General features: G+C 50.2%; 1 protein-coding gene across 1 annotated transcript in view; it reads left to right on the top strand.

Annotated features, from left to right (window-relative positions):
- The window catches only part of DIAPH1 (diaphanous related formin 1), a 177,678-nt gene extending 173,754 nt beyond the window's left edge, over nt 1–3,924 (top strand). Inside the window, exon 27 of the mRNA XM_050963451.1 lies at nt 999–3,924. Coding sequence (XP_050819408.1) covers nt 999–1,162 — 164 coding nt within the window. The 3' untranslated portion in view covers nt 1,163–3,924. The remainder of the gene's footprint in view (nt 1–998) is intronic.
- The last annotated feature ends 13,168 nt before the right edge of the window (nt 3,925–17,092 follow it).

Here is a 17,092-nt window from a genome sequence, read left to right as displayed (position 1 = left end):
CCTTCTCCATTCAGCCTTGTGCCTTGCCTGCCTCCCTTCTCTGCTAGGAGCACAGTGCCCCCATAGGAAGCCCTTAAGCTCTATTCCCAACCTCAAGGGATGGGTAGCTGCCTGTTCTGTGATGATCATATTCCTGTAGTTTGGTTCTGTTCTCTGAAGTTTCCATGCTAGTGTGTGGAGAAGACCTTCAACTCTCAGAGGTTCTTAACCTGTGATTTTTAAACTCAGGGTAGATGCCCCCTCCCACAGCTTAGCCTTCTGGAACAGAAACTGGGAACTGGCTTTATTGAGCTACCACTGCAGAAGCAGAGAAGTCCAAGAACATGTGCACTAAATAGTCTAGCTCATACACTCAGCAGCCCAACAACCTACACTGTGCTAACCTGATTTTGTGGACTCAGTATGTCTTTCCCATCTGTGACATCTGTTCTCCTCCACTTTGCCAAGCAAGCGTAGAAGTATTCTATTCATTTCTAAAGGGCCTATAACCATGGTATCTGGGCCTGTAGCATGGTTTTCTACACCATATTCTACAGAATATCGTACAGTCTACTTATAAATGTCCCAAGTGATGGGGCTCCCACTTTCCTGTGGGAGCCTGTTCCATAGCCTCATAGATGTTACTGTAAGAAAATGTTCTCTGAGATTCAGTTTAGATTTTCCTTTGCTTAATTCCATCCGGGTACTCCTGGGTATCCCATATTGCCCTTCCCCATTCCCACCTCTTAATCAGTTCGCTTCACTTCTTGGTGTTCACAGCCTTCAAACTCTGGATGCTATGTGGACCATGGCCCTTTGGGAAGGGTCCCCTGATGCCTTAGGAACACTGAATGCTTCAGGAGCATTGAACAAGCATTTTGGGGGGTTGTCAGTACATTACCCACCATGCCTCCGAGCCTGCTCTCTCTGAGCAGCTGGCACTGGAGGGTTGTGAGCTGTGCCAGAGTAAGCTTGCAGAAGTTTCTCTGGGCTGTTTATCACAGTCTCTTCTTTTGCAGCAAAGAGAAAAGCCGGCTGTGCTGTCACCTCACTGCTAGCCTCGGAGCTGATGAAAGACGATGCGCTGAGTGCAGTACCAAGCAAGGCATTAAAGAGCACCGAGGCAGCAACGGATGGAGGGACCCATGATGATAGCATGGAGATGATCAGCCGTTCAAGCTAGACCTGGGCCCCTGACTAGGGCTGAAGCCTGCAGGACTGAAAGAGTTTTACAGAGGAAGCAAAATACACTGGGTCACTTTGCAATCTTTTTGCATGGATCTGAGGGGCAGTCTGATTTCCTTCTTGCTCTTAGGGCTGCTTGTGCCAGCTTTGGCCTTACGGTTATTGTTCCATATCTCGTCTCCAGGCTTCAGTCTTTCTGCCTCTCAAATTACAAAGCAAAAAGCTTTACCTGAATGTAAGCCATGCTTGGAGCAAGGCGAGAGACACTGGGTCTAGCTCTCCCTTCCCTGCAGGGGGATGGTAGAGTGTACTCGGAGAAAAGGGGCATTGATGGAGAGTTTAGAGACTACTGCCCCACCCAAACATATCCCTGCATTGGGGGTTGCCAAAGCAGGAACATTACAAGCTGCCTTAACCCAGACTACTTTAGTTTGTTACTTTGGGGGACGCTGCTGGGCCAGGCCAGCCAAGGCAGTTCCACGGGTGACTTTCCTCCAGCGGGTCTCAAGGTTCCCAGCCCACTTCCTTATCACCTGTATGTGGGAGGAAACCTTGTAGGTAAATTTAGCTGGACTTCTACTTCTCCAACTTCTGTGCTGTGTTCTTGGACCGAGCACCTTATCCTGCTCCCTGTTCTCACCGTGTGCTAGGAGAGAAAGGGGCTCCCTAGACACCTGAGGTGCCATTGCCTCCCTCAGGACCTGCTGCTTTCCTGCTCTTCACATGCCCGCCCTTTGCTTGCTCTATTTATTGCTAGCATTCCCTTAGCAGAACCCTTCCTGCCACTGTGGAAATGATGTCATAGCAGTGATGACCCAACAGGAAGAGGTGAGTGTTTGCTTGGGGACAAGAAGCTGCTTCTGGTGTAATAGCTGCCTCTGCATGCTTTGGAGGTTAGGAATAAAGGTTGTTGGGTATCACTAAGTGGCCTGAGGTTGAGACCTCATCCCACCCAGTGTCACATGCCTGAGTGAAAGCATTCACGGCAGCTCCCCGGCAGCATCTGCTTAGAATGAATCCAGGCTGCACTTCTATCTGCACAGGACTCTCTCCATTGTACACGATTTCCCAATCTTTTGTGGCAAATCCCTTGTGTGGCTGCAGCACGAGGGCTGGGGGCTGCAGCGTGGACCCCAACTTCCTCGAGGCTGCTTGCTTCAGCTGTTGTGTTGTGCCATGCAGAGGAACTTCCTTCCCTCCTTGCCATGGCAACAGGTGGGTGGAGCCTCCCTTTGGCTAAGAAATCACTTTGCAAATGTATCTATTTTTGTATCAGATTTTGTTTTAAAAGGAAATTTGAATGTAAGATAAAAATATCTGAAATATTTGCATGTTTGTGGAATTGCCTCCCTGCACTGTATGCCCTTCATTGTCCGCTGTAGGAATTGCCTGCCCACCTCCAGCACAGCACTGTCCCTCTCTGTCCTCCCCAGGGGGATTGGGCTGCCTACTTGGTGCACTGCCTCCGGGTGCCATCCCCATGGGCAGAGAGCTGCCTCGTTCATGCACTGGCTGTTATGGGCATGAAATTAGGGGAGTGAAAATGCTGGCTTTAGTGTCACCTCTTATCCCCGGTGTGAGACGATGTGTGATACAGTGTAGTTTAGCACCTATGGTTCTGGCAGCTTATAGCACTCCTGCTCCAACCTGGCCTGATGGTGTTGGGAGTGTGAAGAGCAGAGATGTGCCTGACATCCCAAGGCAGAAGGTGTGGGGATTAATCCTGTCCCATGCCTCACGATGTTCTTTGTGGGCGCAATAGCTAAGAATGTGCATGGCTCGGCCCAGCTTCAGGCTCCTGTGCACTGAGGTGCTGCTGTTCTTGTAATTTAATATATTTAAGGAGTCACATTTGTGATGTGATCAGAGTGCAGGAGTGATCTGTAAAGGCCCAGTGCAGACCGGGCCAGGCACATACCTCTGCTGCTGTTGCACCTGTGAGCTCTCTATACACATGGATTGGGTGGGCAGATTGGCTTTGCATGCACCTGTCCAACATTAGTGTCCCAAGCCTTGTGCACTCTGAGAGCAGAGCGCCCCTCCCAGCTGCAGGCACACCCAGCCCTAGTCATTGCAGGAGGTTCTCTTTCTAGGGACTGCTCTTCACAAGCTGAGGGTCACAGAGATAGGCTCCATTTCTGCATTTGAAAGATAGTGAATTACAGGCATCTACTGTCCTCAGCTTATAGGACCTCTGCCCCATTCACGCTCTGCCTGTGGAACTCTTCACCCTCTTTCACAAAGGAAGAGTTCTGGGCCTGCAGCCTCTCAGCTGTGCTGGGGTACCGAAGCAGCAGCATGGGGCCTGAAAGGTAGTTGAGTCTGCAGAATTCAGGGAAGGAAACAGGTTGGGGACTTTAGCTCTGGGGAGAGAAAGCAGAAGGGGCATTAATAAGGAAAACCAGCCCAAACAGGCTCTAATTGTAGCTCATTCTGGTATCCAGTGTCCCCCCCCAAAAGTTTTGTGCAGGTTGGAGGAGCGGGGATTGAAAACTGCTGCAAGAGAGGAGAGGAGGCCCTTCTGTGAGGTTACCTGTGGCACTCTGAGCGGCAGTATGGGGATGTGTTCCACTGCAGCCTCCTCCCCAAACCAAAGGAGTCACACTGGAATCTTTGCAACTTTTATTTTTCAATCTACTTTGGTTATGTTTGATAACAACAACATTCCATTTTCATAGTGTTGGGGTATTTCCTGGGACTTGTGATCATATCTGAGTATTTTGGTTTGAAATGTTAATAAAAAATTGGAACTGTGCAGGATTTTCAGCCTCCCACTTCCTTTTATTAACAGCATGACACTGCTGGGGCCCTTTGGCAGTGATGCAATGGCCAGGGTGTCATGGACTGTCCTCCCCAGCCCTTTCCAACTGCATTGGATGTGATTGGAGCAGAGGTGGAGGGACATTTTCAGGACAGCTCTCTCCCCCACATCTCCCTGTCAGTTTGTGAGGAACCCTGATCCCCAGATACACCCATTCCCATTGCTGTCACATGACTCAGCAGCTGTCACTGTGACAGTGTGCAATTAGCCTGAGCTCTGTTAGAGGATGCTCTCTAATACCTTCCTCCGTCATGCTTCCGGTTGATTCTCTCATTTTATTCTAGTCTCATGTGCTAGGGCTCCTGCCTGCTCCCCATGGGTATGTGATTTGTGAGCGCTTTGGAGAGAGGCAGGAAAATGGAGTTAGTGAGGTGCTTGCACCATGGAGCAGGGCCTTGGGAGGAGGCAGCTGCCTCCTTATGTTCTGGAAATTCAGTCTTGTAAGAGAAAGAAGAAGTGATTGAAAATTCACTGGAGGAGAGAGGAGCTTCCGGACTTCCTGGTTGCCCTGGGTTGAGAGGAGGAGGAAATGTGGGACTGGAGCATCAGCTGTTGCCAGAGACAGTGGGATTTACCCCCACCCTAGAGACAGTGATGGAGGTAAATTAACCTCACACCTCCCCAAGAGTTTGCTGGAGATAAGGACTGACCTCATTGACTGACGGTTCTGCCTCTGCCAGCCACCACGTCCACAAGGCTGATAGAGGGAGAGGAGCAGCAGCTTCACAGGGTATGACAGAAAACAGTGAGCATTTTACTCCTTCAATTGTCATGGACCTGGAGTTCATCTTAGAGCTAATAATGGCTGTGGGGCTGTGTATTACCTGCTGCAGCCGGTATGGTCAGAGGTGTTTGGGTGCAGCAGGCTTCAGGGTAGCATGGGCATTGCAAAATGACACCAGGAGGGGCCATGTTGCCTTTCCATGCACAAATGCCTGGCAGCTGGATACAATGCTAATGATTGAACCCAGAGAGATGATAGGCAAATAGGGAAGAGCTCAACAAACCCCCAGAGCGAGACCAAGAGAGACTTGCCCAAGAGCTTTTATTCTCCACTGGAGTCATGACAGTTGCCTTCCTTGGTTTTGAATCTGTGGGTGGATGCTGGTCTGGCAGCTCCATGATCTCTCAGCACATGAGGGCGTCTTTATTTGTACGAAAAATGGAAAAAAAATAAAAGTTATTTTGCATACAAAAAGGTGCTTTGATCTTTATCTGCTTCTCGCGACTTGTCCTCTCTTCTTTGTCTTCTCTGTCCGCAGTGTAGAGTTGGATACAGGACAGACCTGGAGTACAGACCTCTGGCTCTTGAACACCAGCTCAGTCTAATGGGATGTTCCCCAATGGGTGGACTGAACCCCTGCCTGTGAATCATGAGCCCCTCTAATGCAGGGCATGCTGTAAAGTTGGGTATCCTCCATGTTCTATTTTAGGGCTGGGGAGCCAGAGCACAGCATTTTCAATGCCTTCAAGACTGGCTATCCCCATCATCTGAACCCCTCTAGGAAGTATCAAAATGCTAGCAGTATCAAAACACTGTTAATATTAGAAATTCTGCTTCTTAAAGAAAAACATAAATCACCAAAATTGTCATGGACACAAACGTCCCAGGCACAGAATATATGGACCTCCCAGGTCAAGGTGAGTGATAATGAAAGAGCTGAGCTTTCTCAACAATAATCCAAAGCAGGGGTGAGGACAGGAGGCAGTAGTTGTGCTCGGTACTTGCCAGGGAGCTGGCTTCAAAGGTCTTTTCCAGCAGGACTTCAGCTGAGCTGCATGCATCTTCGTTTTGTTTTTTTTCCCCAAGCTACTAGTAGTTTTGCAAGGACATCTAGTTGTTTCCATATGGCCATTGATGAGGCACAAATGCTTTCCAGTTCCCCTGTGTGATGGGGCTCATGCAGGGACAAGCAATATTATGTGGCCTTGGGGAGGGATTGTCCCTGTGGCTTTCCTATTTCCAGGATTGCACCTAGTCATGTATATGAGACAGAGTGGCAATGAGGGCTGTCTTCTCACTCGTGTGCACAAATCCTGGTGTGACGTTCCCCTGGTGTTATCTGGACCAGTGATCTGCTAAGTCACTCCAATCCTTGACTCTGGGAGCCAGCCTTACCCTGCTGTTCTGTGAGAACCTTCACTCCTAGGCTGTTCACACACAGCCTCTGTCATGTAAACGGTTGACTTGTGTAACCAAATGACACTAGCCAATATCTCCAGTCCCTAACACAACCCTATGAATCTCCATCTTGCAGTGTCCAGTTATGATCGCTGGATGCTGCAAGCTTATATGAGTTTTGTCAATTTAACAAAGATATTGATATGTACCAGGCTTGTTATCCCAAGGGGAGCCTCTGACATGCTTCAAACCAAATGCACTGCTTCAAGTAGAATAAACAAACAAATTTATTAACTACAAAGATAGATTTTAAGTGATTATAAGTCAAATCACAAGAAGTCAGATTTGGTCAAATGAAATAAAAGCAAAATGCATTCTAAGCTGCTCTTAACACTTTCAGTGCCCTTACAAACTTAGATGCTTCTCACCACAGGCTAGCTGGTTGCCCTTCAGCCAGGCTCTCCCCTTTGAACGGCGCTTCAGTTGTTTGGTGGTGATGTCTGTAGATGGAAGTGGAAGAGAGAGGAAGAGCATGGCAAACGTTTCTGCCTCTTATCATGTTCTTTCTTCCCTCTTGGCTTTGCCCCCCTTTCAGAGTCAGGTGAGCATTACCTCATTGTAGTCCCAAACTGACCAAAGAAATGGGGATGACTCACTTGAGAGTCCAACAGATGCTTTGTTGCTGCCTAGGCCAGTGACCATTTTTCCTGTGAGGCTGGGCTGGGTTTGTCCCATACATGCCCTGATTGGGTGTGAACTGCCCCTCTGCTCTTGGAGAGTTTTAGCCTGGGCTTGTTTTAAGCCATGAGGACACATTTTCAGCCTCATAAGTATATACATGAAATTACAACCTATAACATAACATTACTATAACAACAGTGCTCAGTGCATCATGAGCCTTCCGAAGATACCCAACATGACAAACTTTGCTTTGAATACCAAACAATCATATTATAAGGATGAACATGGGGGTGTAGGGTGTCCTCTCGAGATACAGAATATCACACCTGGAACTCTCCAAGATGGGCATGTTTACAGGAGGGATGTGTCATAGTCCAGGGCAACTGCACCGTGTTTCCCCTCTGTTGTCCACCAAGAAAGAGCATGCATTCTGGGCACTCAGTTCCTCAGCCTTCATGTGTCTCTCCCTTCTCACTAGGGTTTTTCCAGGCAGCACAGTTCCCTACCTACACTGAATTCCCAGTGACCCAGACTGCCTGAACAGGCCAGCAACTGCCCTTTGCTTTCTTTCCAGAGGCTATGAACAGCATAATTGCCTGCAAGTATAAAATACCACACAGCCATGGGCACCAGGTATCACAGGCCAGGGGAGACTGAGCCTCCCCAAACAGCCCAGCGTGGCTGTGCCCATGCTCTGCCCCCAGGCTCCCTTCTGCCTGCTTCCAGTTGCCACTCTTCTGCTGGAGTGGGCTGGCCTGTGGCCAGGACTCAGGTGGCTGGGGCCGATGCATGCGGCAGCCTGCAGCCAGGACTTGGGGCGACTGGGACGGTGCAGCCTGGTGCTCCAGAGCTGGGGTCACACCACCCCCCTGGGACTGAGGGTGCTGGGGTGGCCCAGAGCTGGGGGGCCAGTCACCACAGTGCAGGGCCTCTGGGCTCTAGCAGGGGAGGGCAGGAGGACTGGGGCCTCAGGCAGAAGGGGTGGGGGTGGTTTTTCTGTGGTTCAAGTTCCTAACAGCTTGGCTCAGAACTAGGATATCCACGAATTATTTAATCTTTCCATTATATGGCTTGGGCCTTTGATTTTCAGATTCCTGGAGCAGATACCTAGACAGTGGTCCTCTCCTTATTGCGTAAGTGGGGACGTGGGAATTTCCATTAATCTCCCCCTAGAGATTCCCCTGGCAAACCACTTGACTGTCCTCAAAGTCCTTTCTTGCCTGGCCCACTGTTCAGTACAGTCCATCAAAGTTAATAGTTCCCATGGTTCACAATGATGCACAAACTTAATACAGGTTAAGGTCTCCCACAAGTATTGTGGGACATTGCCATAGTCGTCACAGGGTGTCAACTTTGTTCATTGCAGAGGGACAAACTCCATTTGTTTTGATGATCTGTGGGTCTGAGTATAAATCTCAGGTGACATTTCACAGCAAAACTCCCACATGTGGTGATGGAATTTGCACAAGATCAAGGGGAGAGTGTCCTTAATTAGACATTGCTTAGTGGGAATCCAGGGCTTTTTTCTCCTTCCCTATCACCCTTTCTCTGTCTCCTCTTCATTTCCTTCTCCGCAGCAGCTCCCAATTTCTGCCCCTGTAGGCTCCAGTCCATCCCCTTCCCTCTGCTAAAATGGGCTGCAGTTAACATCCAAATGAGGAGAGAGGGGAAGAAGTCACCCTCTGAGCCATTGTTTCAGGCTTTCTGCGGATTCAGGCAGACCTCACTCCATCAGTCCTAGTGCATCATCACAGAAAGATTTTCTTTATAAGCATGAGGACGATGACCTTTTATTTTTACATGTTCAGACTGTGCAGAATTTGCACATGCTCCCAAGGTCGTATGACTGCACCAGGCAGGGTGGAGCAGTGCTGGTTGTTTGACACCTTCAGTTCAGTGTCTAATTCCAGGAGTTTGAAAAGCTTGGCCCTAAAATCTGTGTCATGGAGAATTCCTGGAGCAGAGATATTCTGAACGCTGCTTGCTTGGTTCTCCAGGGCTTCTAGTTCTCCTTGTAGCAAGGAACTGTTTTTAACAAGTGATTTTGCAAGTTACCGTTGCCCTTTATGCTCCAGTTTCACGTGTCTCTGCTCAGTCCTAGAGTCTTCAAGTCTAAGGCTGTCCAGTTTTGTAGTGACGATAGCACTGTGCTCAGCATTCTACAAACATGAGATAGTCAATGTCCCAGAGAGCTTTCAGTCAGAGTGAGACAGACAAAAATATTCAGCACCCCCGCAGAGGGGCTGGTTGGGAACATTGTTACTTTCATTATTTCTGCAGGGAGGAGATGGGGTTTGAGGTGGGCTTTTTGTTTAAGCCCTCTCTGTATGAGGGGCCAAAATAACAGAGCTGCTGGAGTCCCTGTTCTCAGCCAGCACAGCAGATGGCTGCTGCCCACACTCCTCTGCCTGGAAGGATTTTGAGCTCTTATGCTCACCCTCACAGACTGGAGCAGGCTGGGTCCTGTTTCTCCCCTGGGGGGAACAGGCAATTTGTGTATTAGATTAGATTTGGCACCACTAGAAATGAGCTAGTATTTCCATCAAGCACTGGTGAGAGACCACAGATGCACTGCGATCCCACAAGCCTCACGTTCCAAGCTTCTGGGCACCAGGACCATGTGAATTTTCTTCAACGTTTTCTTTCAAAAAAGAACTAGATAAGTCCATGGAGGATAGGTCCTTCAATGGCTATTAGCCAGGAAGGGCAGGGATGGTGTCCCTAGCTCTGTTTGCCAGGAGCTGTGAATGGACAACAGGGGTGGATCACTTGATGATACCTGCTCTGTTCATTCCCTCTGGGGCACCTGGCATTGGCCACTGTCGGAAGACAGGATACTGGGCTAGATGGACCTTTGGTCTGACCTGGTATGGCTGTTCTTCTGAACAGCAAATGATAATAGGCAACATTGACACTCCTTGTGCATGGAGAATGTAGGACTATTCATGCTAATATAGAAGCTTCAGTGGGTGAGCACTTTGCCCTCTAGAGGCTGACGCAGATAAAAGCCTTACTGCTAATGCTGCCTAGGGGTATGGAGAGTCCAAGCTCATGTTAAACTAGGACCTAAGATCTGAGCCCTATTGCTTTCCTGTGTGCACATGGCTCCAGTTTGACTTGGGTCATGGAAGTCCTCCAGATGTATCCCAGAGTTCCTGGCAGCAGAGGTGCAGCACCACAGGCAGCCAGTGCAGCATCTGGAAGCACAATTACTGCCTGGCCGAGCACGCTCCCTGTTCCTTCTCCAGTTTCTGGTTCGGCTCCTTCTCACTGCTGCCCGGAACAGGGAGCAAGGCTGACAGGCAGGAAGTGCGGGGTCATCCCTCCCCCAGCCATGCTGATCTGGGAACTCTGCCACTCCCCTTCCTGCAAAGCAGCCACTTGGTCCCTGCTCTGCTCTCTGGCCCTTGCTCCCAGTCCCATCCCCCCACTCTCCCTGGGGCTGCGTGTTCAAAGATTTCCAGGCTGCATGCACTGTCAGGGCGGCAAGTGGGAGTCAGCCCCCAAAACTTCCCTGCAGCCTCCTGCAACAGTAGCTTCAGCTCCTCACCACAGGGAAGATTTGGGCCTGGCTCCCACTCACCACCCTGACAGTGTGCTCAGCCCAGGCGCCCCTGAACACACAGCCTTGCGGGGGTGGGGGGAGCGGACAGCAGCTTCCCTGCAGGGAGTGGGAACAGCAGAGCTCTTGGCTCAGTACAGCTGGAGGAAGGATGACCTCCAACATCCTGGCCGCTCCCCCTCCCTGCAGGGGAGCCTCGTGGTAGCCTGCTCTGCTCTTCCCATTCCTACCACCACCACCCCGCTCCCCTCATGGGGCTGCTGTGCACTGTCAGGGCAGCAAGTGGGAGCCAGCCCCCAAAACTCCCTGCAGCTCCCCTGGGATCCCTTATCTCTCTTTCCCAGGGTGCAGCTCCAGCAGGGATAAGGGATCCCTGGGGTGTTCTGGAGCACCCTGCACCCCAAGCCCTCAGGATGCCCCTCACTGAAACCTGTATTTTGTGTCAAACTTCAAAACAGCCAAAAATCAACTAACCCGCCAAAAACCCCTTCCCTGAACATCCCATATTACAAATTAAAACTTGCCAAGTTTCATTTGAATAGTTTGATGGTCCTGGAGCCTGGTGTCCTAATTATCCTCAGAACAGGGGCACGTGGGCATTTTCCTGCCCATGTGACTCAGCCTGGAGGTGGAGAGCCCAGTTCTCAGGTTAACTGGCAGTTTGGTATAAAGCCTTCTCACACCTCAGCCTCCAAGAGCGCTAAGTATGCAGTTTGTGCTCATGTGCTCCTTATGGGCACCTGAATCCCACCAATAGCACTATCACAGGGAGGAAACAAGGTGGGCAGTAGAGTTTACCCACAGTGCAAAACATGCGCAGGGCTGGAGTGCTGAGGGGCGGTGCTAGGCACTTTGGGATGGGGATACTTTGATTCAGGTCTGTGCTCTGCAGTGTGGACACCAGAGCCCTAGGTTTGAGCACAGGCCAGAAAATCCTTAACTTAGGGTTAAAATGCAGTGTAGGTACTCGAGCCCAGGGTTCCCTGACGGGTTCGCTGACTGGAGTCCCACTAACCTTGGGAATACCATGCTGGGTAGGCATACGCTAAGAGAGGCTGTAAAGTCTTTCTGTAGCCAAACAGCTCCCACTCCACCCCTGATGTTATATGTGCAGTTTGGCTGCTGGCCACCATATTTCTGTTTAGATATATGCAAAGCACAGACCTGTTACAACAGTTGGAGTCATATGTTCAAGGTTTCTAGCCTATCACAATTGATATAGGCACAGGGATGTACTTCCAAGATGCCCTCTACAGCTGGGCCTGCAGTTTTGCATGGAGGGGGTTGCAAAATGTCATGCCCAAATGCAGGGTTTGGGCTAAGGCATCTTTGAATTGGTGTCCCTAAGCGGAGTCCTGATCTCCTCATTTGAATATCCAGCCTGCTGCAGAGAGGATTGAACTAAGGGGCTCAATTGCTTGTGCACAAGCTCTTTTCTATAGAAAATGAGTTGAGCTGTCAGAGGTGAAACGCAGGCAGCCATTCAGCATAGCTGAAGGGAAGTGGTGTAATGTCCAGTTTAAGCGCTCTAGAAATGTGAGCTCTTTTTATGCTGTTGACTGAGAGTTTCAAGACTTTCCTTGAACTGTGAAGCAGTAAAATGCTCCTTCTCCCTTCTCCATACATTTGCATCTTATAGGCTGCTGTGCCACAGCTGTGCTCTGATGCCTGAAGGGTGTAGCCAAATGAGCCCTAAATGGTGCTCAGAGAATTCAATCAGACATGATTACAACCTGACCTTACAGAGAATCAGTCAGCCCCAGAGTATGCAGCTCATAGTTACTGGCCTTGGAGACCCAAGTGTATGAGCCCCAAGATGCTCTCTGAGCACCCTCTTGCAGCCCTGAAGCTGGGGAAACCCCAGCCAGCTCCTACAGAAGAGGAAGCCAGGGGGCTGACAGCACCTGCTGCTTGGATACAAAGATAATGAATCCCTTTCCTGGAGCACACCCCAGCCAGAGAGAATGTGGTACAGCAACTCCTGGCTCCTCTCCAGTTACAAGTGAACAATCTAAGCCATTAAAGCTGGAATCTGGGCCCCAGTTTAGGGATGCAGGGTGGGGCCCTTGCTGGGTTTAGCACCTCAGCAGCTGAGGAAGGTATTTTGATGGTGGCTAATTATGGTGGAAGATTGTATGACAAAACTACTCAAATTACTATTATGTAGAGTAAGTGGTCCAAAAGCACGTGGTGCCAGACTGCCCAAATATAAGTGGTCCTGCAGCCCCCTGGTTAACCCTTTGCCTTATTGAATGGGTAGCTGAGTATTTCAGTCACGTTTCAGGGTCCCCTTCAACCAGAGTCAAGTTCCCTTTAGGCAGGTGCCAGGTGGCTGAGAGCTCTCAAATGCAGGTGTTCTGTGGGGTCAGCCGAGGCCCAAATGTCGGAGAGTGTGGCAGGCCTGCTGGCTAATCCCACTTGTGCCCCATCTTTGGAGGATTTTGTCATAGTTCAAGGCTGGCTTCACCTCTGCCCCTACTTAGGCTTGGAGTGCAACACCCTGTCCCCCACCCAGGCCTCTTGCCTTCCCCTGTCCTGGTGATACTCACTCAGACCAGGTACCAGAGTGCAGAGCTCTGTGTACCAATCGGGACTTCTCAGCAGGCCTGGCGGGGGGATCAATGCCCTGCTTATCTCCCCTTTGGGATGACCCATGTGCTTGTCCAGTGCCATAGAACAGCCTTTCCAAAGTATTGTTTGATCCCGACAGAAGGGTCACGGCTTACCAGGAGCAAAGGGTTTGTAACCAAACCCATGGTCTGCACTTCTAACTGCCTCACCTAACACTTAGGTTGGCCTTGCTTATCCAGCCACCCCTCCTTCTGGGGACTGCAGTGTAGACTCTCCCTGGCTTCAGAGGCCAACCTTTTATCAGTCCCAAAGTTCTTTGGCTGCACATATCTCTTCAGTCTGGAGGTGGGGGTGAAGGAGAGGTTTCCAAGCAGTTGGTTCTCTGATTGTCCTTTAATGAAGGGAGCATGGCTCTCAGAAGCAGTGGGTCATTTTCTGGCCTGCACTCTAAGCCCTGCCTGAATTAGCCCTAAGTCACACAGCAAACACGATCACCATCACACACACAGCTGTACACAACATGAACACAATGCTACAGGCATCTTCCACGTCCTTGTGTGGGACTGAGGTGGTGTCTAGCCCTCTGTGCCTCGGTCCATTGCAGCCCCCAGTGCAGGAGACATGATAGGAGCGGGAAAACCCAATCAGCCCATTCTGTCTGACCCAGCCCTCTGGGTCCCACTGGGAGCCGGCATGCTGCTGGTCCTCTTCATCCCCACTTCCTTCTGTTTCAGCACATCCTCTCCTTCACCACCACTGCGTGTTATTTTGGCACTCACTTCTTCTCCCTTTGATCTTCTTCCCCCTGAGTGTTGCAGATGTCTTCCCTTTGCAGGAAACAAACAGCTCAGCTGATGCATCCTGCCCCCTCAGTGTTCCCTTGGTTTTAATTTTTTTTTTAACCTGAACATAAACAGGAGGTGTGGGCTGCACAAGTTAGCACCTTACCCAAGCCATGAGTGAGATGCTGTCAGATGAGAGAACTCAGCTGAGCTGAGGCAAAATCTTGCTGCTGGGTTACAATGAATGAAGAAAGTTACCGCAGTGATTTCTACAGCTGATCCCACGAGATGGTAGTTACAAGATAATTTTAAAGTGAGGAAAGCAGAGACCTGCCCTACTTTGACTCCTCTCATTCAGGTAGAACAATCGCACACAGCTATAGAGTCACCTTCAAAGCACTTCGCAAAATTAGCTCACTAATAACCAGTTACTAATTGAACAGTGTAAGTGTCTCTGTGTCAGCTGTCTCACCCTGGGGAGGGGGTGTGTGAAATGAGCTCTGCAGACCCTCAGTCTAGCGTTCGCAGGGCAATTGCCCCATAAGTTTTGTCTCCAGCCTTGATCAAGATTCTTTTTGTACTGGTGAAACAGGAGAAGCAGGAAAGCGCTAAAAAAACAATCCTCAACTTCCTGACTCCTAAAATAGATCCACTGACTTCCCTGTCAAAATGACTGAATCCAGCTATGGCTAGATGGTTCCTCTGCCAAAAGAACCATCCCAGCTGCTGAGGGATGTTTTTGTGACCAGCGAGAGCCAAGTGACAGAATACCTTTGTGTTTATTGTGTGTTGTGAATTCTTGGCTCCTTTGTGCCATGAGTCAAGGCCAGGCCTATGACATGGTTTATGTTGCTACTGACAGGATCAGGGGAAGGGAATAAATCTCACTGTGAAATGCATCACAGAACTGCAGCAATTGTCCCAGGCTTAAGGAAGCTGCTCTGGGATATCAATATTTTATGGTCCAGCATGAAATCACCTGTGAATAATAATCAGCTGCTGTGTACCTCTGCTCCCTGCACAGCTCACTTGCTGCAAGGGGGCTGTTATTTCTGCAGGGATTATCAGAAGCGTCAAATCTTTTGTCATGAGCAAAACAGGGGACTTTCGGGCCCCACGTCCCATGAAAGATGCTAGGAAAGTCCCCAGTGCAACTCAGAAGAACCAAGGCTAAGATGGTCCACAGTGAGCTGAGGAAAGGAGACCCCCATTGCGCCAGGGGAGCATCTACAAAAGGAACCTTGCTCCTGCAGGGACTTCTAGGTCACTACAAGGAGCCATCAGTGTGACCAGCACAGACAGGAGCCAGCCACACACAGGGCATCCCCAGGTCTGCCCAGGAGCTGGGCTTGCTCCTTGAGAAAGGAGCCCTGACAACACCCCATTGAGCTGGGCTGGTGCCAGGTCACTCTCCTCTTACTGCCTCACTCACTAACCTGATCACCTCCCCCTCCCCCTCCTGGACACTCACTGTCATCCCTCACTGGAGGGTCCAGGGCCAGTGGCCCTGAACCTCCCTCCGGGCCTAGGAGGAGACCGGATCTCTTTCCCAGCACTATGGGGCTGGCGTGATAATGTTGGCGAGGCTATGTGGAAGCTTGTGCTACTTCCGCTGTGTCTCTGCTGTTGGTTGTGGCCCTAGAAGAAGGTTTCCTGTAGCTGGGGGTGCACAGTGGATAGCAGCGAGCTTCTTTGCTACTCCCTGACCCCTTTGAATCTGCTATGAAAAGGGCCAGCCATCTGCCACTGGAAGGCTTGGGAAGTGACAGTGGCCAGTGGGGTCCCCCAAGACTGTCAGGTAAGATATGGGGAGCATAGGCTGGGGAGGTGCAACTTCACTGAGATCTCTGGCTGGTAGAAGGATTGTCTGGGCTAGTTGGGAGTGTCCAGGCAAGGGGAGCAGAGGTCTGTTGGGGGGAAGGATGCTATCTGCTGGAAAGTGAAGATATCCGAGTCTGTTTGGGCAGGGGGATGAAATTCACTGGTTTTGTTATGAGAGCAGGTGAGTTTTGCCAGTTTCACTGATGTTTTTTGGTTCAAAGAAACTTAAAGTTCAAGGACTGCAAAGCAGGCACTGGGGACCTCACACCAGGGGTTGTCTGAGCCCAAGGTGTGTGCGTGTGTACAAGAGAATGTGCTGCAGCAGAGGGGAGACCTAAGAGAGAACATCAAAGAAGGAGCAGGTGGGACCAGAGGCTAGTGGGGAGAGGGAATGAGAGAGAGAGAGGCACAGAGGATGAGGAGACCACGCAGGGTGGGGGGGAGGGGAGGAGAGGAGAAAGTTCCACAAGACAAAAGTGGGGGAACCAAAGGTTTTCAGCCAAGGAATTGGGCCTGGCCCTTCCATCCCCAGAGATGATGGAAGGAAGACTGAGCCCATCATCTGCCACAAAAGACAATAGAGGTTGGAGTGGGCCATAGTCCACCACCACCCGCAAGATGACACCATCAGATAGAAGGACAAAGGCTGTAGGGCTTGTTTGAGATGGGAGGATCCAAAGAGACTGGAGGAGACCTTGGCAGGTTTGCAGCAATCAGATACCCACGCAAACAAGGGAATGCTGCTTTGTGCCAGACTGAACAGCTGGAGGTTCTCCATGACATGTGGATCTTTGTACTGTTGGTTCTGGTTTGATGCATGCTCCTCTGATCATGTGTCTTGGTATTGCTAGCTGGAGATGGGGGCATCACCTGCTCTTGTATGGATTTCTGTTATGTTAGTACCTGGACCCTGCATTCTGATTTCTGTCAGGCTGGTTCACTGCATGCGCTGACTAACAATTAGGAAAGCTAATGCTGTTTGCGTGTGTTACTGTCACTCCCCTGGCAAGCCGAGAAGTAGAGTGTGACTTTATTTTAGGGTGAAAAAATTAGTCTTTCCCTTTGAGTCACAGGGGAAATGGGGAAAAGTGTGAAACGCTTTGCATGACATTGGGCTGGAATGGGAACCCACAGAGACTCACTGGGTCTACTGGGGGAGGAACGGCCAGGACTGTTGGGGGTGAGGGAGATGTGGTCACAAGCTAGCCTGTGGGCAGGGAATCCAGAACCAAATAACCAGGGTTTTGGATGCTGAGAAGCAAAAACATGCCCAGTGAAATTCACAAAAAGAAGGCCCAAGTCACCTTGTTTTTCATCCGTGATAAATTGTCCCTCCAGGTAAACTCCTCCCTGCAACACACACACCCCTCTCCCCAACACACACACAGGACCAGATCCTCAGCTGGTGTAAATCTGTGTAGCTCTGCTGAAATCAATAGACCTACATGGCTTTACATCACTGCTGATCTGCCCCCTCAAACTCCTAATGCTCACTCCTCACTCCATACATTATATGAGCTTCACTCTCCTGTCTAAGACCCCCTACAAAGATAGGGCTACATAAGCCG

This window comes from Gopherus flavomarginatus, chromosome 7 (assembly GCF_025201925.1).
Source record: "Gopherus flavomarginatus isolate rGopFla2 chromosome 7, rGopFla2.mat.asm, whole genome shotgun sequence".
NCBI classification, from domain to species: domain Eukaryota; kingdom Metazoa; phylum Chordata; order Testudines; family Testudinidae; genus Gopherus; species Gopherus flavomarginatus.
This window is presented reverse-complemented; position numbering and strand designations above follow the sequence as displayed.